The sequence below is a fragment of the Eubalaena glacialis genome, chromosome 1 (assembly GCF_028564815.1).
Source record: "Eubalaena glacialis isolate mEubGla1 chromosome 1, mEubGla1.1.hap2.+ XY, whole genome shotgun sequence".
Classification (NCBI taxonomy): Eukaryota; Metazoa; Chordata; class Mammalia; order Artiodactyla; family Balaenidae; genus Eubalaena; species Eubalaena glacialis.
The window spans coordinates 184,591,533-184,615,962 of record NC_083716.1 but is presented as its reverse complement, the minus strand read 5'-3'; the positions used below and the strand labels follow the sequence as shown (position 1 = coordinate 184,615,962).

Genomic DNA, 24,430 nt, shown 5'->3' with positions numbered 1-24,430 from the left:
ACTGAGTCCTTAAGAATCTAATATGGTTTTTCTTTTGTCTCTTTTTGAAATACAGTATGCATGCTACATACATGTAGCTTTGTTTTTTGTATTATCTAAATTGAAGTAAAAAACTCAATTTTTAAAGTCTTAAGATAGTTACTCTGAAATTTTCCTTTTACCGTTTGTATTTGTTTTCACACATTTTATCGAAATATGAGAGCAGAGATATATTGACTGATTTTTCTTTGACCACATCAAGACCTCTTGAGAATGAAATAAAGAGTATTGACAGATGCCAGAGGTTTGCCTTGAAATATTCTAGCAAACAAACAAAACCGTGCATGTGAAGAGATAGCTGAAACAAGATAGCGGAACATGACTTCCTCCTGAAGTTAGGTAATGAGTACATGGGGGTTCAATACAGAATTCTATTTTTCATATGCTTTTAACTTTACAAAATAGCTGATTTTATAAAATTAGGATAACAAGTAGGTTAAAAATTAAGTCAAGGAGGTGGTTAAAAAATAACTAAATAAAATTGATTACAATCAATTCATTTTTTAAAATTCATGCATCATCTACTCAAACATACATACTTGTACCAGTTTTGCTGCCTTGCTATTCTGAGACTTACAAGCATTTGCAATATCATTTGAGATTCAGAGACAAGTTGTGTCCAAAATATGACTTAGGTTTTGCAATTTGATAATACGTACCTTCAGGAGCTTCTGGTTGTGAAAGAAAGTATGTAAGTGTAGACTGTAAGGTCTTCCCAACTCTGAGCTTGATAAGGAAAGGATTATTGTGGACTTAAATCAGTATTTAATTAATGCCAAATCAATAATTGACTAATATCTTGAGAAGAAAGAGAAGCAAATTTGATCAAAACTATCCGACTCCCGTGGAAATCAGACAGACTACAACTGGTTTGTGTTGTTATCGCGTGCTTTTGTGAAGGAGACATGTAAACATGGTGCTGGTGGTTGGTGGTCCCCTAACAGCTGGTAAGGTTCTGATGTCTGGACCTGAAAATGGGACTGAAGTGCCTCGTTTTCAGCCTAGCAGACCCAAATATTGGCAGACAAACATTTCTGTAAACACCAAGGGAGTATGACCGTTAAATCTAGATGCTATGGTTTGTCCAGTAGGGTTTTTTCCCACAATGGAAGATTGCACTTGTGTGAATATCTGTTCTTCTCCCCCTTGTGTTTTCATCACCCACTATCTCTGGTTGGCAAAGACAGGATCTTTTTTAAAAGGAAGATAGGATATGGCATTAAGCATAAATTTGTTCGTAGCACTCTTGGTAAGCAAATGAAATCTACTTCTATCTTAAAGCTTGAGAAAGTCCTCTGCCTAAAATCACTGCTTTGGAGCAAATTGAGTAGGTTGGTATCCATCAGCCTGCCCCCAAGATTTACATGTTGAGAGGTGGCCATTCCATCTTGAAGCAAAAAAACAGATCCCAAAAAAAAGCACGCTGGACTTGCTGTAAATGCCCATGAAGCCCAAACTTGTGGGCTTAATTCTCTTACTACTCTGATCCACTCTGATCCACTCAACTGGGATATGGGCTGAATTGGGAGGGTGATTGAGGCACCCTTCTCACAGAACCTTCCGTCCTTGTTAGGAGATCTAAGTTTCACTGATAGACACCGCATGTGAAGGATGGCCTAGCACAGCTGGACCAGCCATCAGCATTGTAGTTTGGGACTTTCTTTAGAAGACCAACACACTTTGTATGTGGCATTTACAATGAAACCCTCAACGAGCATTCTTTGGCTACAGTAAATTTGATTTTAATAATATACCAAACAAAAGCCCCAGACAGGGCCCCTGCAACACTGCATACCAGAAATTAAGAAACACCAGGAATTAAATGCTGCTTCTCTAAATGCTACCTTTCGGCCCCAAGCTCACATCACTTCTAAGGTATGAAGTCACGTTTAGATCAGTTGAGACATGATGACACGATTAGGGATATGGTGTGCAGATTTTTCTAGAGAAGGCACTTCCTTGAGAAACTATGTTCTTCCAAACCTCTTGGAATGGTCTGAGCAGTCCTCTTTGCTCTTCTAATCCAAGGAAAGAGAAAGATGAATGGGAGAAGAAAGGCTCTACAAAAGCCCATCATGCTCTCTCTTAACCTCAGCCAATCCGTGGAAGGCTCCACTGCAGTGCCTGCTGCCAGCATCCATGGAGGAGCATTTGGAGCCAAGGACCTTCTTCGGTTTGGAATTTCTGGGACCGTTAGGAATTTCCAGTACATCACTGGATTCCCTCCCTCTTAGTCCGCCATCTGCCAGATCTCAGAATCAACAGGATTATCCAGGAAATTCCTCATCATTCAGTACCTCTGACAGCCAAGTTCAAAAAGAAACGTGAAGGCAGAATTTCTGGCATCACTTTCTCAGATTCCCACACCGTAGCTGCATACATGACAAGGGGCGTGCAGACCATGATGCACCGTCTCCAGAAACAAAGCAGGAGCTAGCCACTCTCACCATCACTTTCTGCCACAAATTGCAACCGATGTTGTGAGAGTTTCTCACTAGAAAAGGGTGCTCCGTGGCACTGTTCTGGTTGGCACAAGGCATGACCAGACTATATGCGCAACAAGGGCCAGATGCAGCTGTCTTCCTTAGCTCTCTGTTCCAGCCTGCAATGGAGTAAATGCTGAATCAACATTTGCTCAATGAATAAATGAATGAATGGACACTTTTCAGGATATCACTGTTTTATTCCAAGCTAGGACATGTTGATGAAACACGGGCTTATTTCTAAAATAAAAAAGAATTTACATACACACACACATAATGTATATGTATTCTAATGAATAAACGTTCTTTATGGAAATTTTGGGCACAAAGGAAAAAATTTTAAGTCATCTGTGATCCCACTACTGGTAATATTTTGATGCACATCCTCACTGGTTTAAATTTTATGTTGACTAAGTGGTAGGAAACTACTGGGTAGTTTAAGAAACCCTTCGAATCAATCTTATTGTTTGGGTCCTTTGGCGTTCCAGTGATTATATGCTCTAATGGCTGGGAATAAGGTTATGCCAGTATACATTTAACCCAGGGAAGGACTGTCACAGGAGACCTGCTCAGACGGTAGTCACAGGCTTTTCTGGAGAGGGTGACATGGGAACTAGCTCTATATGCCGTGGCTATCTCTTTACTTAGGTATATGGTATTCACTGCTTTACCATATACCTATATATTTCTGATATGGACCGTGGGGGAATACAGGTGAGAGGATAGAATAAAGTAGTGGTCAATAAAACCCATAATTATTGGATCAGGAGCAGCAAATATATCATTTTATTTGAAAATAAAAATAAAATAGAATTAAGCATAGGAGAAACACATTAAAATATACTTCCTGCTGCCACTCTGTTCTCTTTTGAAAGTATATTTTCTTCAGCAGGCAGTTGACTTTTTCTCCTCAGTGTGTGTTAGGTGTAGGTCAGAATGGATAGGACTAGAAAGAAGATGAATGAAGGTGGGGAGGGACAAATGGGCACTTGGTGGCAGGTGGATACTTTTCGGGCCTGACAATTCTCAGAAACCACTTACCAGGCAGCTTTAAGTCACAGTCAAGAGATAGGTGCTGCTTCAGTAACTCAGGTACCACAGTCAAGAGAGGTAAATATGTTTCGTGTGACGGTGTGTGTGCTGTGCTTCAGGGATTCTTTATTCCGAGGATCCAGAGGTGGGCTCCATGTTCTTTGAACACCATAAAATCATAGCGTAATTTCAGGGAAGAAGGTCCGTGGCTTTTATTAAACTCTCAAAACTATCCGTGATACAAATAGTTTAAGAGCTAGATGCTGGGTTTCTAAGAAGGGACAGGGGTAGTGGGGGTGGCAGGAGTGGCTGCATAGAACCTTACAGCAAAATATAGTCCATCATATTATACAATGCGTGATAACTGATGGCTTAACAATGATTCAGGGTTTTGAACGTGAGTCTATTAGATGGCAGTCGATTTTATCTTCCAATTAAATTTCTAGCTGAATTACCTTATTTTGACATTATCCCACCTCTATTCTTACTGTTCTAATTCATCAGCTAGTTCTAAACAGTAGCATTTTCACAGGCAACAATCTCTCTAAATTTCAGGGCATTTTCATTGTGTTTACAACACTGATTTCCAGAGTATCCATTTCCATCATGGATAATTATTTCATACTTGAGGGACTTTTAGGATTTACTTAGTAGTAGCAAGATCCAAACCCAACGAAACTGACTTACCTTTTGAAGGTGACAGAAATGACAGAGAAAGACATTTATATCCCCTCATCCTTTCAAAAATTATCCCAAAACAACAAGGAGAACAAGAAATGGACACAAATTCCACTTTTCATGGAGGGAGGATGGTTCATAGATTAACAAAGAAAAGGAAGGTCCAACCCAAGTGCCTTCAGGGTGAGAGGGTGGAGGAAGGGGTACACATGAGAAACAATGTCCCCCCAGGAGCTATCAAAGCACAAGAACCAGAGGCATCAGATATCACAAACATGGGGCGAGCGGGAGTGAGGGGGTAATGAAAACACTGAGTCCCCAAGTCTCCATCCCCTCTCCATGTAGTCAGAGAACTACTCTTCCCCCATCTATTCAGGAAGCCAGAGTATTTTCCAGAGAAACTGAACCCAAGACTTGGGGACACCAGTAAAAGAAAAGTTAGCGTGAGGTGCACTTCGAAAGTAAGAGAATGAAGTGAAAGTCTACATCCTCAAAGGTGAGAAGCTACATACTCTTTTCTCAGGATGCCAACACCTGTGTTCACGCCATTACCAAGCACGAGATTGGAAAGTCCAGAGGAAGTGAGTTTAGATACTGCCACATGGGGACCTGCAGCAGGACCAGCTGGCCGTCTGTTAACCCTGGAATGAGGTTAGCCATCTACAGACACCATCCCCAGGTGCGCGTGTGTGGCGAGCGTAGCAGTGCTTTACTCTTCCGTGAGTAAGTAGACTACCAAGGATACCAGGCATTTGAGGAAACCACCAAATACAGAGACAAGGAGTTCAGAGGAAACAGACAATTCAGGGAACAGAAGAGAATTTCAAAGGAATTATAATTAATATCTTCAAAAGAAGAGACCATAGTGCATCCATGAGAGAAGAATAGCATGCTATTAGAAAAGGAGCAGCAGACAGGAAAATGCTTATAAATTTAAAATATTATTACTCCTGGAAAGTAAGGGGAGAAAAGTCAATATGGGCAATGGGAAAGAAGAGACAAGAAAATAAGGAAATTGTACCACAATGTTCATTGCAGCTCTATTTACAATAGCCAGGACATGGAAGCAACCTAAGTGTCCATCGACAGATGAATGGATAAAGAAGATGTGGCGCATATATACAGTGGAATATTACTCAGCCATAAAAAGAAACAAAATTGAGTTATTTGTAGTGAGGTGGATGGACCTAGAGTCTGTCATACAGAGTGAAGTAAGTCAGAAAGAGAAAAACAAATACCGTATGCTAACACATGTATATGGAATCTAAAAAAAAAAAAATGGTTCTGAAGAACCTAGGGGCAGGACAGGAATAAAGACACAGACATAGAGAATGGACTTGAGGACACAGGGAGGGGGAAGGGTAAGCTGGGACAAAGTGAGAGAGTGGCATGGACATATATACACTACCAAATGTAAAATAGATAGCTAGTGGGAAGCAGCCGCATAGCACAGGGAGATCAGCTCGGTGCTTTGTGACCACCTAGAGGGGTGGGATAGGGAGGGTGGGAGGGAGACGCAAGAGGGAGGAGATATGGGGATATATGTATATGTATAGCTGATTCACTTTGTTATAAAGCAGAAACTAACACACCATTGTAAAGCAATTATACTCCAATAAAGATGTTTAAAAAAAAAAAAGAAAAAGAAAATAAGGAAATCAATACAAGAAGTCCAATGTCCAACCAATTGGAGTGCCATTCAAATAGGACAGAAAAAATAGTGAAGTAGAAATTACTAAGGAAAAAAAAAGATTACAAGAACATTATACTGAAGACAATGAGCCTTCAGATTGAAAGGGTTTATCAAGCAATGATGCGGAAAGAAGTCCCAAACCAAAGCAGATTTTTGTGAAACTGGCAAACCCCAGGCATAGAGAGAGGATTCTAAAAGAGAGAAAATCAAGTACCATTCAAAGGATTAGGAATAAGAATGATTTATACTTCTTAAAAGCAACTTTGGAAGTTAGGAAACAATAGAGCAGTCCTTCGAAATTCTGAGTGAAAATGTTGCAACCCAGAACTGTTAGGCAAGCCAACAACTGAGTAGAAGAATAGATTAAAGACATTTCAGTCATGCAAAGCCTCAAAAACATCAACTTCTTCAATGTAAAAGAAATATTAACACCCTTTCTCATGAAGCCACTGGCAGATGTGTTGCCGCAAACTGAGAGAGAAGAACAAGGAAAGAGAGAGATGTGGGATGCAGGAGGTAAGAGACCAACCCCAGGAGGGGGAAGCTGGCAGCAGACAGAGAATCCAGACCAAAGAACAGCAGCAGGCCAAAGCAGGTAATCCCTGGGACAGGAAGGGATCTAATAAAATGTGTGACTGGAGAGTTGTACAGATGTGAGTCGACTTAGATGTTCAAAGAAATCTTAACTCCAGGAAATGAAAACATTTACATAACAAAGGAAACAATAATTGGATACCTAACTGGCTCCACAGCGAATAATATTTAGAGTGACAATCAGGTAGGCACTGTCTGAGACCCAGGGCACATAAGTTTCTTTGTGCCTCAGTTACCTCATCTGAACTGGTGGATAATAAAATTCCTACATCACAGGTCTGTTATGAGAACTAAGTAAGAAACGGTTGTAATTCTCTTAGGACAGTGTTGGGCACACAGGAAGGATGAATAACCAAGTGCTAATAATATGTGTCTACTATACAGAAATATGGAGGAAAATACCTACCAAATTAGATAAAAAAGAAAACTGAAGGTGGTTGCCTTTGGGAATCAGGATAGGGGAAGGATGAGGGACCATTGTTTTTGGTTCTAAGTCTCTTACTACAACTTGAATTTTTAAAAACTATTACAGGTAATGTCTTAAATAGAATAAAATTAACTTAAAGCCAACAGCCAGCTCCAAATTTTAAAATGAAGGGCACACACAGCTTTAATATGGGCTACTTTATCCTCCCCAGATAATTTATTAACATTCCCATTTGCTATGCAAATGAAATTATACATATTTGTAAGTGTATCAGTGGACCCAACTCAATCTTTTAAAATAAAATTGTCAACACAGAAACTTTATTATTCAGTTATTTCTGCAATAAAAACATAATTAACTAAAAAACAAAGTGTTCATTGGTCTAAGAGAAGTGTCTTAGGATCCTAGCTAGTGATGTTAGATGTGGAGAAAAAACACGCATGCAAAGGGAAGCAATTTGAACTCTACCTTTCCCCTCCTCCTGCCCTCTGATAAAGATTTTAATAAGTAATGAAATGGGAGACTTACAAAGTAAAAGGGGGAGACATAAAGGCCTTAGATCAAGAAAATACATAGACCTGCTTTTCTATAAGTTCACTTTCTCTTCTAAACTAATGAAAGGACAGCAGGAACCAGAGAACCATTTTGGCTCCTGATTATGTAATTACATCACACTGCCGCCCAGAGATATTACACCACACCCATGCATTTCACGAGCAAGCTACCAGAGGGTAATAGAAAAAGAATTCCATGTAATGGATACTCCACCTGATCCTCATTCTGGGTTGCCTAATCCCCTGCCAAATTCTAGTTTTCAAGACACTCACTGCCTTGCTATCCGTATAAATTTCATCTGTCCTCCAAGCTAATATGAATTAAGATTCTTACAAGATAACTGCTAAAATATCATCATGTAACAGTTTGAGTACTTCTAAGTTGCTTCTTTTAATATATATATGTTTTAAAGGGGGGGTTTCTTTTGCCTGCTTTCATTTGAGTGGCAGCTGGTGGATATAGCATTCAGTTCTAAATTCACAGCCCCTTCTCTCCCCTACCCCTAGACGCTCATCATTTTGAAATGTTGAATCACAAAACACATTTTGCTCTGGGCCTTTGCCAAACTGTCACTGTATCTGGACAGCACAGCCTCTTCTCCAAAAAGGGAACAAAATAGTCTGAACTCTGTCCTGGTGTGCCAGCCAGTGAAGCTAATTCATCACCTTGGGGACCCTGGGCTGTGCAACTGACCACCCAACTCACTGGTCACGGGGGTGGCAGTTAATCATTCCCTTGAATGACGTGGGTATGAAAACAGAGCTGATGGCTGCTCAGCAGACGAGCCTTATCCGTCCTGCCTGCCCTGAGCAGTGACTGTTGCCGTTTTCCCATCTTCCCAGACCGCCGGGTTTCAAGAGATTCTGACCGAGGTGGAAATTTTAGCCGTGATTGTGGGATGCCTGTGTCATGACCTCGACCACAGGGGAACCAACAATGCCTTCCAAGCTAAGTAAGTGTTCTAATTGTTGTTATTTTAATGCATTTGCCTTTCTGTTCGGAGGCAAAGGTGACGAGTGCTAAAGAGTAAAGCATTAATTTCTGGCATCCGAGGCCAAGGCCACGCAGGCTTGGGTGTGTGTGTCAACAGGGCTCATCCATCTTTATAATTCCTTATTCTTCTTTTAATTGCAAATTTGCCCTTCATGTCATGCTTGTTGATTTGGTCTGTCTCTGCTGACCTCAGTCAGATAACAAAGCTCAGATTTCAAAGGGTCTATTTTTTTATTCTCCCAGAATGTCTGCCTTCATGGCATTATAAGTTTCTTGGATTTGCTACTCTTGAAAGCTGGTTTTGAGACTATTAAAATAAAAGTGGAAATTTTATGAAGCAAAAGATCTCTTCCTTCCTCAATAGAATTTCTTCCAGGTTCTTTTGATGTTGGGTATGTAGAAACTGCAGTGAAATAGAGTGACACAGAAGGCAGAGGGTCCCCGGTCCTGCCAGGCCTCGTCCTACAGAATGGTGGGAAACAAACAAAGGAATTCCACCAATACAGGTGATGTGAGGCACGTAATGCTCGTGGACAAAATAATCTGTCCCTAAGCAAGTAGGACTGGTCCAGATAGCCATTGCTTGGTGGCTCACAATGTGGCCAAGGCCACAGAACTTACGGGTGCTGGAGATAAGACCAAAACCCATGTCTCCTGGCTCTCATATTGAGGTTACAGTTTAATGTGCTTTTTACTACCTGTCTGCAAACAAAGTGATATGAGACTTCAGAGGCTAGAGAAAAACGTTTGGGGAAGGAGGGACTAAGGAAGGCTTCAACAAAGAGGTAAGATCAGTTGTCAGATGACCAATTTCCAAGCCTGCGGAGCAGGTCTGCCTCTATAATCTGAAACCCCAGCAGCCCACTGTGTGTCAACAGGTACCTTTCAGCTCGTCACTTGTTTTGTTCCCCAAAACACCTACCTACTGAGGCCTTGGGGTCCTGGGCCCTTCTATTTGCTCCTGATCTCGCAGATGAGTATTGATTTTGTGTCCCTCTATCTGCCTTGAATGCAGTAGCCCATCACTTCAACCTGCTCTTCTCCATGTCCTATAATTTCTTGACCCTCTTACCTTTCTGTGACAGTCACTCTGCAAAAACTCAGCCCTGGCTCAATCTAGCAATTTAATTTCTTGCTCTTCTGTCTAGACTTTTAAAGGCTTTGGGAGAAAGTGTCACAGTTGTGAGTTTAGGGCATACCCAATATATATTCTCCCAACTCGCTAGGTGCTCAGTACTCCCCACCAATCTTTCTGGGTCCCTAGCCAGTTCCGTCCCCCACTGTTGTCAGCAGTTATAGATACCAAATGTTCTCTCTTCCTAAACCACCTCCTGTTCTACCCCCGTCCCACACGCCACTCAGCAGATCACCTTGCTTCCTCCTTCACTGAGAAAATTGAGGCCATCAATCGAGAACTCCCTCAATTTCCTCCCCTGCCACGAACAAACTTATCTGTCTGGCCCCATCCTTTCCTCCTTCCCTCCTATCTCAGTGAAAGGGCTGTCCTTCCTCATATGTGAGGCTAATCCTTCCACCTCGGCCTTGGATCCCTTCTCCCTCCCTCCTCCGGGACCTTGCTCCATCAATCTTCCTTTCTCTACCCTGTATCTTCCTTCCCCTGTCTACTGGCTCTCAGCATCCTATCAATATGAACAGTTGTTCCCCACCTTGAAAAACCCCACCTCCATCCCGCTTCTCCCTCGAGCTTCTGCTCTATTTCTCTTCTTTCCTTTCCAGGCAATCTTCTTGGAAAGTTGTCTGTTCCTTGTCTTCACTTCCCTCCCACATGGCTTCCAGTTCTGCCCACCAGGGGAGCGGCCCTCAGTAATGCCAACAATGAACAACCCCTTGTCCCAAACCTGTTGGACACTCTTACTGTCCTTCTTTCTTGACCCTTCTTGCCATGAGACACATTTTGCCACTAGAGCTCCTCCTCCTTCCTAGAGCTCTCTCTCTTCCTCTGTCTGGGAGAGGAACACCTTCCATCCACCTTTCTAGTCTTTCTTCTCAGTTTGCTGCAAGGCCTCTCTCCTCCTGCCCCAGGCTTCGCTGGGCGTGTTCTCTCCTCTTCTGCTCCACGTTAGCCTTCTCGCTGGACCTCCAGCCACCTGCTGCTCAGCCCCAAGCCCATACCTTTGGACCATAATTCTCTGCTTATCTCCACACACTTATTCCAGCTGCTTGAGGAGCACCTCCTATTTGAAGTCCCACAGTCACCCCAATCCCAGTCTCTCCCTTTTTCTCTTATTCTCTATCCCAGTGAATGGCACCACCAGAAATCCGCAAGTCACCCAGATTCCCTCCTTAGCGCCCCCCAAAGTCGACCTCTCTGCATTCTTAAAGTAACCACTGCTTCTTTTGCATCCCTCCTGGATTGCTACAACCAACAGCCTAACTCTTCTCCTCCAGTCTTTCCCCCTTGGCGCTCCAGAATGCTCTTTATAATTCACAGAGCTGATCAGATCACTCCCCTGCTTAAAAGATGTTCACTGGCCTCTTGTAACTTTCAGGATAATGTTCAGATTCCTTAGTTTAGCCCTTAAGGCCCTTTTCAATCAGGCTCCTGCCCATTCCTCTGGCCCAGCAGTCACTCCTGCCATCCCACCCCCACCCAGGCATCCAGGTTCCAGACACAAGGGGCTACTTAAAGTGCTCTATGGGGTCCGGCTAGTTCCCTTCTCTCTGCTCCCAGTCGGCAGTTCCCCTGCCCAGAATGCCCTTCCTCTTCTTCTTTCCCCCAAACTCCTCTAAAAGCACCACCCCCAGTGTTCTATCTCTGATGTACCTTCCCCTTGTCAATTTTCTGTGCCCACATCATGCCCTGGCTATGCTTTTCCAAAAGTGTGTATCTCACACCATGTTAGTTGCTGATTTACCGGTGTGTCTCCCCTCTTCTTGAGTCCCTGTGATGTGTACAAGTACCAGGAGCATAATAAACCCACAAGGAATGTTTGCTGAGTGAATGAATGAATGACAAATGCATGAATGGATGACGTTTTAACTATTTTAACATTGCTTTTCAACAAAGTTTCCTGATTTCTTCAACAAGTGCAACCTTTCATAAGGTTATTATAAAACACAGTTTTTACACACAACAGTTTGATGTTGTGCTAAAAACAATAGTGTCCCTGGAGCCTACTGAAGGGTAAACTGTGCACACTTTCATTATAGGGTCTGACGATTTTTTAGGTTTGAGCCCCTGTGCCTGCATTTCATTGCTATTATTATTTTAGGATACCTCTCTCTGAGGCCCATGGCATCATTGTCACTGTGTCTTCCTCGAGCAGCCTCCCTCCAGCCGCCTACCATTCTGCCACTTATGCATAAAGAATTGTATCTATAAAACAAGAGTGAGCACTTTGTGGGTTCTTTTAAGAGTCAAGTGCACAAAAAAAAAAAAAAAAGAGTCAAGTGCACAGTATATGTACCCAGATAACAACAGCCCCCGGCCTGGAGACAGCCTCTGTGTCACACTGAGAGAGCCAGCCCTCCTTGCTAGTTGACCTCTTAACTCTTTGGACCAAGAGTACACATCTAATCCAAACCCAGCTAATCATATTTTATCTCCCAGGAATTTGGACTTGGATTACCATGATATTGACTCAGGTAGCTGTTGAGGTCTAAGCTGCACATAGACTTGGAAGCTGAGGCTGCCATTTGGGGAAAGCTGTGATGACCACGTCCCAAGTGGATAAAAGAAACAAGAAAGCAAATCTGCAGGGAGGAGAGAAGAAGAAAGCCAACATTCAGAGAGAAGCAGAGATTGTACTATCCTAGAGAAAGACAGAGAAAAAGCAGACTTGATCCCTGGTTTTCCATATCTCTACTCCTGTTTCCAAGAGACCCAGCCATACTTGTGACAATGGGCTTTACTCAGAGCTCCTGGCATCATTTAGTCAACGGGTTTTTGTTTTGTTTTATTTTTGTTTTTTAGTGAAGCTGGTTCTAATTCATTTCTGTTCTTTGCAATGAATGGTCCCTGAGACAATAAGAACTACAGTTTATTTGTTGTTTACTATCTCAAGTGCTCATCAACTTCCTTGTATGTAGATATTTTTGTCTCCATTTTACAGACGGAACTGGGCCTCAGGAAAGTAAGTAACTTGCCCAAATTCATACATCCAGCATGTGGCAGAGTGGTGTTTGGACCTGGGCTATCTGACTCCAAAAACCATTCTTTAACCACTTTATTCTACTCTCTTTCATGACTTTGTGATATTTATTTTAGCCCTTTGAGCTTCCAGTTTATTGGCCGACTTGCCATATATGTGAACTCTGGAAAACTAAGATATATTTTGACATCCAAAAAATCAAGATGTGGAGCCAAAAAAGTCATAGAACACAACTAGACCTTGGTAGTCATATTTTTCAGTGCCTTAATTTTTAGAAATTGGAAACTGAGGTCCCCAAATTTCAAGTGACTTGTATTATAATGAACAGCTTTCACACATATGAGATAGATATTAAGTCTCTGATACCAGAATTCAAAATTTTTTTACATCCTCATACCACATGATCAAATCTACCTGTTCCAAGATGGTCTGACGTGTTTCCTCACAATGATCGATCTTGTACACAAGTTACCAGCTCATGGGATGTCCATCAGCCCTGCCTCTTAACTGACAGAGTCACTTTTTTTTTTAAGTTCTTTATTTTATTTATTTATTTTTGGCTGTGTTGGGTCTTCGTTTCTGTGCGAGGGCTTTCTCCAGTTGCGGCAAGTGGGGGCCACTCTTAATCGCGGTGCGCGGGCCTCTCACTATCGCGGCCTCTCTTGTTGTGGAGCACAGGCTCCAGACACGCAGGCTCAGTAGTTGTGGCTCACGGGCCTAGTTGCTCCACGGCATGTGGGATCTTCCCGGACCGGGGCACGAACCCGTGTCCCCTGCATTGGCAGGCAGATTCTCAACCACTGCGCCACCAGGGAAGCCCGACAGTGTCACTTTTGAACTTAGAACACCAAAGGCCACCACCATGCAACCTCACTTAAAATTTTTTTCGATAAATGCTGAAAGAGACCTTTTTACATCATGATGAAGGAACTACCTTTTTATTGATTAGAATAAGATTTATTCAGCAAGTGTGCCATTGTTTAGGAAAATCCCTAGAAAGAAATCTATATCCTTATTTCCTTATTTACTCCCCATTAATTGAGTGCTCTCTAAGTGCGAAGCACTGTGCCAGGCATTGTGTGGGAAGTATAATAGTCCCTTTCCTTAAAGTACTCAGTCTAACTCCAACCTTTCAAGTGATTTGGAAATGGGATTTAAATGCACCAATTATTATGTGGCAAAGCATATGCTACCTTTTTTCCTATATAAGGCTATAAAGAAACAAGAGACATTTAGCAAGAGACAAATTACTATATAAAATGCAAAATGCCTCTACAATAAAAAGTTGTGATTTTAGTTATAGCACAGTATGATTTATTCTCTTAGCCTTTCTGATAAGTGAACCTTTGCATTTTCATGCTTTATTCTTAATTTTAAAGTATTGGAGTGCGTGCAGTGAATGATCGATAGGTAGACAGGGCAGCGATCCCACAGTGCTTTGAAATTACTCTGTTAACACCGCTCTCCTGTTTTCTCCGGGGACAGCGTTTCCCACTCAGCGCCCTCCCTACTACAGCTGCCCCTGATGATTAAATATCAGTACCGAGCAGCTTTGTAGTATATTCTCCTAGGAGACTTATTCTATTCATTTCTAGCATAATCTCTTATACTCATTTCTTGGGAATGAAAACCCATCTTGTCACTTTCAGCCAGGTCCCAGAAGTGAAATACGGGGGCGCATTAATCTGCCATGACAGCCTAATCCCATTCCTCGCCACCTCCCAACAATTCTCAATTTCCTAATTACCTTTCATAGTTTTCCTTCTGAAAGTTTCCTGTCTTTTCTGAAAGCCATGACAGCACACTTCCATTGTCTCTTTTTCAACGAATATGCATATCTAGGGAAGTTATGAAGGTACATAGTTCATAGCTATGCAGGTTCCTTTTACACGCTTATTTTTGGTGCCTGTGCAAAGTGCTGGATGCCTATGGGGGACAGAATTTTCATGTTGACTTTTCTTTTTAATAAGTTTCTCCTCAGTGTGCTGCCTGTCCAAAAATTAAAAACTTCAGTATGTTGGGATGACCTAATCAATAATGAGCATCATGAAAGATCACAGGTATAAATCTTCCTGTGCTTAAGGGATCTGGATTCTCTTCTGCTCTCCTTCTCTCCCCCTGTCTCCACATACCCTACATGTATATGTAATATTTTCACAATTACAGTGCGTGTGCCCCGGAGCTACTAATGTGATGGATTTACTTACCACAGACAATTAAAATGAGGTGTGGTGCTAAAGTCAATTTTCTTCCACATGTGATTGATTTGAGGGTTTTTTTTTTTCACATTTTACATGAAAAATGACAGTATGCCTTTACATAAAGTACATTACATGAAAGACATGTCCTCTTTTTTAAAAATGGTTTTATGATCAAGTAAGATTGGTCAGTACTGCATATTACGTCCCCTTCCTGCAGAATCACAGTGCATATTTTCACATATAGATGCCACCGAGAAATCCTATAATAAAGAAACAGTTTAACTTTTTAAACCCAGCATTTCCCAAACATATTTAACCACAGGACCCTTTTTATTTCTGCCTGTAATGCCATTTAACATTCCAAAGAACTAGTATTCTGTAGAATACATTTTGATAAAGTTTATCCTAACAGATAGATTTTAATTTTTGCCACTTTTATCAAGTTTTCTGACCATGGACTTCACTCTTGTGGTCCTAGGAGGTTCATAGCATGTGCATGAGTAATGGCAGGTGTAGGCACATTCTCAGTGAGCCTTGGACTGAGAGAGAAAGCACCAGGATGTCTTGCAGTCTTAGAAAATCTGACAGAGACCAAACCTAGTAATGTAAATAGAGGAACCATATGGAATTGGAAGCATTCTTGCTTAGATGATTTCATTCTAGACAAAAAAAGTAGAGTTAGTATCATGCTCCATCCTGTGAATGCTAAGATGGCACCTTGCTTGCAGAAAGGTGACATCGTAAGTGCAAGTCTGGACAGAGAAAGTCTCCTGTGCAGTTATAGGGGACTGTGAGCTTCCTGAGGGTAAGAGCCATGTCCTCTCTATCTTTGTATCCCACATGCCCACAGCCTCGCATTGCAGTAGTCATCAGTCCTTATTAGGTGAATGAATGAATGAATCAGTCAATCAATCACAGTCTCTTCATAGCATTAGTCTGGTTCTGTTGCAAAATCTACATATTTGTGATTAAATCAGTATTGTGTGAGGGTGGGGACAATGTAAGACGGAATTACTAAAAGGAACAAAGAGAATGTGAGGATGAAGATGCTCAAACCGTGGGCCATCAGATGCATTTGCACAAACACCCTGAGAGTCCTCTGATGAAATGCAGCAGTTCAGAATCCATGTGGATCTGGGGCAGAGGAGAGGGCAGCATAGGAGGCACCAGTGTTTTTGTTACAAGGTGTCCCCTGGTTAAAGGAGGAAACATCCTACTCATCCTGAAAAAAGAAAATATTTAGTGACTTGTTATCATGTAGCTGATTTAACTTTGTGAGGTCTGCTAAACCAACCTGATAAAGGAAGAGATGATATTTTGCATCTTGACCCTACTTTACATCAATGACTCTCTTATCAGGATTCACACCAGTAACTGGGGCACATCTGGCATGGCTAGTTAATAGAAACAAATCACAGGAATCTGAGCCTGTGGTTAGCAGTTATACTAGAAGAATTCTGAATTAAATTTTGAATCCTTCTTTCATTGATGACAACCAGCTTGGCAAAAATGGAGAACTGAATATCAGAAATGTATAAGTTATAATTATCTTTCTTATTATGTAATGAGAAAAAGCTTCACAATTTGGCTTCCAGTCTAGAACTGGTACTTACTAGCTTTGTGACCTTGGAAAAGTAGCATAACTACTCTGAGCCTTGGTTTCCTTATCTGTAAAATGAGAAAATAATACCTATTTCATGGTTGTTGTCAGGACTAGAAGAAGTAATATATTAAGGTGTTAATATGTTGCCTAGTTCATGACAGGTACTTCTCATGAGAGCTATTATTATTAATAACATTATTTTAAAATGTTAACACACTTATTATTGTCAACCTTCAGTTTGAACTATAATCTCTAGACATACCACAACAACCTTATTAGCCAAGCAACTAATATTTTTTAAGCACCGACTCCATGCCAGGCATTTGGATTTGACATGCATATAAAACATCCTAGAATTTCAAAAGCCAAGACAAATACAGCTAAGACACAATACAGTGTGCATTTTGAAAAATGTATTTTCATAAAAATGAACTCTATGTTAGAAAAATAGTGACTAACATTAAATATTAATCACTTAATGCTAAGATTAGCCTAACAAATTTTCACGTATTAAATGATATAGATTAAGGCAAGATTTAAAGAAATAACACCACCTGATTAAAGTCTAGTACCCTGCTTACTAACCCTATTCCTAATAACTCCTACTCCTGCTGTTTTATTCCAACCTGTGGTCAGCTCTGAGCCTTTCCAGAGATCACAGGTCCCCTGCACCCCCAAACTGGCCATGATCTTGGGCCGCCTCATGCTGGAGCTAGAGGGCACCTTATGACTGAAATCCCTCACGTGGCATTACATGCAGTCTTTGCTCCTCTCACTAAAAGGGCAGACTGTGATCTGGCAATCTCTGGCATTTCCAGGTTAAGGCCAAATTGCCCTTTCAATGTCCACACTCTCTGCAATTAGCAAGAAGGAACACAAGGACCTTCATGGGTCCTTGGCTGCCGTCCCATGACTGTCCTTTAAACCATAGGATTCTCGGAATGTCTCTCAACTCTTAAGATGCTCTAAATGCTACTTCAGGAGAATTGGAAATGAACACACTGGAACATTTTAAATGAGCACTTGCCAAATTGACATTGTTGAGGAATGGGTTGTTCTACATAAGCAAAATATACAGATAATTCAAAAGTATCCTTTCAAGTATCATTTAACATTTTATTTACTTAAAATGGAAATATCTATGTGTTTTAATTGTTGATTAATAATTAGTATAGACTACAATCTACTACATGGCAGGCACTATGATAGGCACTTACAAGTATTTTATTGTATGCTCCTAAATAACAAGTGAGGTAGAGAGTATTATCATAATTTTAGAGACAAAGAAACTGATTCTTAAAGCAACCAAGTAATGACCGGAAACTATTACCGAGAGCTGAGTTCTGACTCCAAATCCAGGGAACTTTCTGGAGTTCGACATTGAGATATCATAGTGTGACTGTAGGTTGGAAAACCATAGTAGAAGCTTGTCAACCTTACATGTAAAGCAGATTAAATGGGTTCTACATAATATTCACAAGGTCTTTTCCCATGGAGCTGCAAATACATTTGGTATATGACATTCGTTCTGGACACTCAGAAGCTTTTTAAGGTTTAGCTCATGAAGCCTATCCTGATCCCCAAAGCCAGGAATTACGTCTCTTGTCCTCAGATCATCCAAAGCACTTTGACTGGGCCTGGAACATTTTCTGTGGTATTTATATTATGTGCTCTGTGCTTTATTTTCCCTTAGGACCACATCTCATCTCCCTTACTAGTCTGTAAATTTCTTAACAGCGTGGGCTGTGTCTTTTTCATGGTCGTATCATCCACAGCATCTAGCCTAACACAGAGAAGATTCCCAAAACGTTTACTTAATACATTCGTGAACTGCACAGGTGGTTACCTGAGAATGTATCTGCTCATGGTCCTTTGCAGAAGCAGGAGGAACACATTGATCCAAAGAGCCAGTGTCAGGGGATCGTTGACGGGTGAAGGGCCTTGGTCACTCACACATCTGTCTTCTTTCAGGAGTGGCTCTGCCCTGGCCCAACTCTATGGAACTTCTGCTACCTTAGAGCATCACCATTTCAACCACGCCGTGATGATCCTTCAAAGTGAGGTACAGACCTAACATTCTGCTTCTCCCCTTGAAAGAAAACCAATGAAATGATGTTTCCTACTTCTCTTTCTTTGCAATGCCACAGGAAGATACAGAGAATCGGCACTCTTGGACCTTTTCTTTGTGGCTTTTTACAAATTCTTTCAGACGCCTGACTAAGGACCTTGTTCAAATTCGTCCTGAGCTGATTCATTTGGGTTTTATTATTGGTTAGGAGGCTTTTCAGTTCACTTAGCAGAGCAGACTGCCACAGCTTGTCACCAGAGCATGGCCTTACCTTTCTTAACAATACAGAAGCCCACTAACAGATCCAAGTAGTGAGTGGCCCAACATCTCCATTTTGTGAAGCACATTTAAAAAGATGGTAGAAGCAGAAACAGGGTGAGAAAGTTACACTTTATTCACATAATTGAGAAACCTATAAAAGATAAGAGAACTTAAAATTGCTGGTGGGACCGATTTGAAAGTGAGAACTGCAACTAAACTTGAGACCCAGGGCTGCAGCCATATGCCTTATTTTGCTTCATGTGGCATTGCAGGAGTTAGAAGTAGTTGGTCTTTTATACTTTTAGCTCTCCATGGAGAAAAAGTAAAACCGCTAACTGACTCTGGCTGAGGCATCTGAGTTTGAAATTGCCAAGAAAGGATCTGCTTAATTTTCTGCAGACGTACAGACTTTTTTTTGAGGCCAGGAAGGGATCATCTGTTCCCCATTATTTGTCAGTTCTCTAGCTGTGCCATTAATTATTATTATTATCATCATTAAGGCCCTGCTTTGCTGGAATAGCATCATTAAATATGGAGGTTTTTTCCTCCAGCCTATCTTGAGAAAGAGTGTCTTTTGCAATATCACGAAAGCCTTCTTTGACCCCATAAAGGAGAGTCAGCACTCCGGAACCTGAGTGCAGCTGCAGAAGGCAAACCCGCTGGGGGAGATGTATTTGCAGTTGGGAATGAAACATCAAGGGTTAGGCTCTCAGTAACTCGGACAGAAACCAGTATCCCAGCATATGTGGCTCTGGAATTTTCCTATGAAGGCCATGTTTTAGCTGCGTGCTGTGGCAGAGGGAAGTAGGAACAGGAGGAAACCGGGGTCAGACTATCTTTTCTGTACTGGTAATATGATGGGTTTACACCCCTGAGGCCAGACATTCTCACCTTTGTAATAACAGATTATATACAGGAGGTCAGGGTTTTCTCAGAAGGTCATTTGCTTGTTTCTCTGGGAAAACAAACCCCACTAACTCAGACTTTGTCTTCATACAAACAAAATACATCGGCTGCACTTCACTCTGGGGGTTCTCTTTGAAGAATGCAGAGTAACAGTAATGGAACCAAGCAGTGGTGTGTTCAGGCTCTGCCCTGACACTCCCCCTGCCCCGCTCCATCCTGCCCATCAGAAAGGCAAAAATGCAGATGTCATCACCACCCCACTTTCCAAATAATGCAGAGGCACAGAGAGGTTAGATAGCCTGAAGAAAGTTGCTCCAGACCTTTCTTCCTCTACATTTTTTTTTTCCATCAATACCATTCCTCCCTAAACAAGGAGTAAGTATTTTAGGGAGACTAATCTATTTTAGAGACCAAACCCTTGAGGCCAATTTACATATAAGCAATACACTGATTGCAAATTAACTTTTATTATTATTATTATTAAAGCTGACCTGGCTGGCTTTGTCACTCTCTTAGCTATAAATTGTGTTAAGTTACTTTATGTCCTTTAAAAGTAGTAAAATGCACTCTCAAGATAATCAAGATCCTCAAATTCAGACCAACTTTCTCCTGGACTTCACATTAGGTTTTACTGTAACTGGCTCCTAATAGCTATATTTCTTTCCCTGGGAGATGCTAGATGTGTGGCTGGATCCAGATGATCACTTTTCCAGAGCTCCCAACCACTTTTTCCCAGGCCCCAGTACACCAGCCTGTGATTGATCCATGGGGCAAGGCTGAGGCAAAGAAAGCTGGGCAGAATTATGGTGTGGCATTCCTTTAGTTATTAGTCTTCTTCCTAATGGCTGAATTAAGGGTCTAGAAGAGTTCATTTGAAAATTATTATTAATACTGGACCTGGTCCCAGGTGGAACCAATATACTTTAGTCTCTAAGGAGTGGTGGGTTCCCCCAATGAGATAAATTAACTCAAGGAAGCAGATTATCATCTGGTGCCTGGTAGGTAGTGATTCACCAATTGATATTCTGGTTCCCTGGAAGAATTAATTTACCTCTCGTTGGAAAATATTCTCAGGCAGTCATTTCACTGCCTTCCTTCTGCACCATCTTCTGGCTCTCAACACTAGGTTTAAAACTGGTCCAGTTCCCAGACCACCTGTTTATGAGTTCATATATCATGCTAAGAAAACCTGACAAATGAAAAGTCTTAACTTTCAAAGCAAATTAAGTGAATTGTCAGTCATTTAAAGAAGGATTTTTTCACACTTTACTAAAAACACTGTGGAACTGTCTAGTGTGGCTAAAACAAATTTGGATGGAAAAAGGTGTGCTTTTCAAAGGTATGGAGACACAGGTGTACTTGCAGGTTGTTCAAGGCCAAAGGCATCTTTAGAGCCCTCCTATGCCAAGAGCAGTATCTTATACATTCTAGCTACTCAGTAATTATTCACTGTCCCGAATTTCACACACTCCATCCAGACGTATCTTCACAGCTTAACACAGGGTTTCTCAACTTCAACAGGATTGTCATGTTGGGCCAAGTACGTCTTTGTTGTAGGGTCTGTAGGGTGCACTGTAGGATGTTTAGCAGCATCCCTGGCCTCTCCACTAGATCCCAGGAGCACCGTCCCTCAGTGTGACAAGAAAAATGTCTCTAGACATTGCTAGAAGTGCCCATTGCCAAGATCACCCCCATTTGTACCACTGGTCTAATGTTTCTTCTCTTCCTTGAAGTCATTTGTTGCCAGAGCAAATACTTCCAAAAGGCCAACTTAAGTCTTTACTAGTGAGACTAGTATGTATTGATATATCGGGGTCAGAAAGATTCCCAAATGTTTTGTCAGCTTTTCTACTCTGTAATTCCACAGGACGTGGGCAGTTAAATGGAGTTGTTGGCACAAACGTAGCCTGAGGAAGATGAGTTCAAACACTCTTCAATTTTGTCTTCAAGACTAAGCATAATGAAGTGTCCCTTGGTGGTCCTCCTCAACAATGATTGTACTCCTAGCTTTGCTATGTTTGCCAGGGAATCTGTTTATGGTTGCACAAAATGTCATTAAGCTTTTTAGAAAATGATTTTATCATGTTTCTAGACATTTTTTTAAAAAAAAAGTAGGAAAAACATGTAGTCACCAAGCTCAGATTTAATGTTGTCTTTTGTGACTTTGTACTTTCTCGTTCCAGGGTCACAACATCTTTGCTAATTTGTCCTCCAAGGAATACAGTGACCTTATGCAGCTTTTGAAGCAGTCAATACTGGCAACAGACCTCACGCTGTACTTTGAGTAGGTATTGGCATTTGATCTATTTGACAAATGGATACCTAAAGTTTCAAGCTATAATTAATTTTCAGGTCCATATTGGGGATTGCCTGTTATTCTAGCACTGATACCAATGTGTAAATGACCTAAACTTTTTGTTGTTGTTGTTGTTTTCCCCTCATCTAAGAGAACTTCATTAGTGTGGTGTCTATAAAACAAGACAATCAGGGCTACAATCACGAGATTTATATCTTTCTTCTGTTTTATGAGCCTTGTTTGGGACTCTTGGCTGAAACTAAGTGATGGCCATTTTTATTTTAGAGACTGGCTAATATTGCTATTTTAGACTATGATTTCCGGTTAGATCTCTAATGGCATTGATGATGCTAATGAAAAAGATATGTTGCTGAAAGGATGACCAGAAAGCCAAGCCTTCATTCCTTGCCTCTCCTCTAGCTCTCTTTCTCAGAAGAGCCGTCCTCCTTTTCCCAAAGCTCAGGCCCCCATCTGAGCTGGCAATTCCATCCCGCTCGTTTCCTGTGAGACCCGCTCCCTGAGATACCACCTCTTTTGGCAGCCTGGTTATCTCTTCCTTCACTGATATGCACAGTTTTCTCTGATCTTAAAGACCAAACAACTTCCCTTCCTTAAAAAATTCTTTGACTTGACCCCTTGGTCTTTAATTGCTTTTCAATTTACCTTTCTTTTACTGCCCACCTTTTAAAATAAATGTAGCACATGAGTACCTTTATTTTCCTAACACCCACTTTCACTTTGGAGACCAACATCCACCTTCACATTCTACCAGCATTGTACTTTCAGAGGTCACCAGAGACTTCCTTGTCCCCAAATTCAATGTCCTTTACTCATTTCTGATATTTTCTAGCTTCTTTGAGACATCTGCAGGTTTACTGATTTCTCATTGTCAATTTCTACTCTCTTTTCTTCCCCAACATCCATCTGCCTTCCTCTCTCCTTTTCGGGATCCCTTATAAGTTTGTTTTCTCCTTGCTTCTACGTATGAGTTCCTAAACCCATGTTCTTCTTTCTCTACTCTACTCAGATTCACTCCCCTGGCCTCAATGCTATATTACCTCTATAGAGGCATAGAGAAGACCCTGAAATCTTCACTCTAACACTACCTCACATTCTAGACCTGCATCTCCAACACCCATCTTAAAAGCCTTCAGTGGCTTCATTGCTTTCAAAGCAACCTCTAAACTTGGTTCACATTTCAAGGTTCTCCCTCCATAATCTGCCCCCAACTATTTTTCATCCTTATCTTCCACTTCTCTCCAACATGATTTGTACTCCAACCAGACAGGTCTAATGTTACCCTTTGTTTTTCGTTTTTCAGAAAAAATAATCCTTTTTGTTAGTTAACTGCATGTTACCCTGGGAAAACACCTTATAAGGTGGCCCTAGCTCCCCAATCATCTCACCGTTGCTACATGGAATCCTGTTCCTCCACTTCCCCATCTGGCTGAACTATCTTCTACCACCTTTTCCAGGAAGCCTATATCACTCCCTTTGAATTTTATTGTACTTGGCATTGCATCAGTTAGAATTAGATTCAATTGTAAGGGACAGGAAACCCAAAATAACAGTAGCTTACTTCTTTGTCACATAAAAGAAATCTAGAGATAAGCAATCTGCAGTTGGCAGAGTAGCTACATTAAGTCATCAGGGACCCAGGCTACTTTATCTTTCTGTGCTGCCACCTTCAAACACATGTTTTCCACCTGAGTCCAAGATAGCTGCTCATTTTCCAGGCAAAATGTCCACATCCCAGTTATCAGAAGGAAGGAAGGGACAAAAAAGAAAGGGGCCAACGGTGATGCAAGTTATCTTTTAAGAGAGTTTTCTGGAAGCTTCACATAACAATTGCACTTACATTTCATTGGTCAGAATTTAGTCACTTGGCCATCCCTAGGTTGAAGGAAGGTTAGGAAAGGAAGGCTTCATTTTGGGTAATTATATGCCCTGCTAAAGTCTAGGAGTTCTATTACTAAGAAAGAAAGGGAAGAGAGAGATTTGAGTAGACAACTGATAATCTATGCCACAGGTGTTTATTGCTGGTCTCTAGTGAATGGGTTATGACACAGTATAGTGCAAGGAGTAAAAGGCTTTGGAATTACATTGGTCTGGATTTAAGTCTCGTTCTGGCATTCTAGTTAAACCTGGTATATTGAGCCCAAGTGTCTATGTCCTCTCCCTTCTGAAACTCCACTAAAATGGCACCAAATAAATTTAAAAGCAAAAACAAAAAGGCGTAAATCAGAGAACCAGAGAGGGCCCAAAACAACTGATAAGAGATAATCCATTTGTGGAAAATGGAAGGCCAGCTGATGAATGTAACTGATCTGGCAGAGTGGAGTGGAAAGTAGGAGGACAACTCTGAGAAGCAAGCCACTTTGTCTTGCAGAGCCTTGCTTGCGGCTTAGAGACAAAAAGTACCATGAAAAGTGAATGTGACGCTCACAGCTTAAGACAAGGAAATTACTAAAAAGTCAGTTTTCAGAACA

At 41.3% G+C, this 24,430-nt stretch overlaps 1 protein-coding gene across 1 annotated transcript in view; it reads left to right on the top strand.

The window, feature by feature from the left end:
• PDE11A (phosphodiesterase 11A) overlaps window positions 1-24,430 on the top strand; it is a 437,737-nt gene that overhangs the window by 351,199 nt on the left and 62,108 nt on the right. The window contains exons 13-15 of the mRNA XM_061202501.1: window positions 8,344-8,453; window positions 18,382-18,472; window positions 21,829-21,929. Coding sequence (XP_061058484.1) covers window positions 8,344-8,453; window positions 18,382-18,472; window positions 21,829-21,929 — 302 coding nt within the window. The remainder of the gene's footprint in view (window positions 1-8,343; window positions 8,454-18,381; window positions 18,473-21,828; window positions 21,930-24,430) is intronic.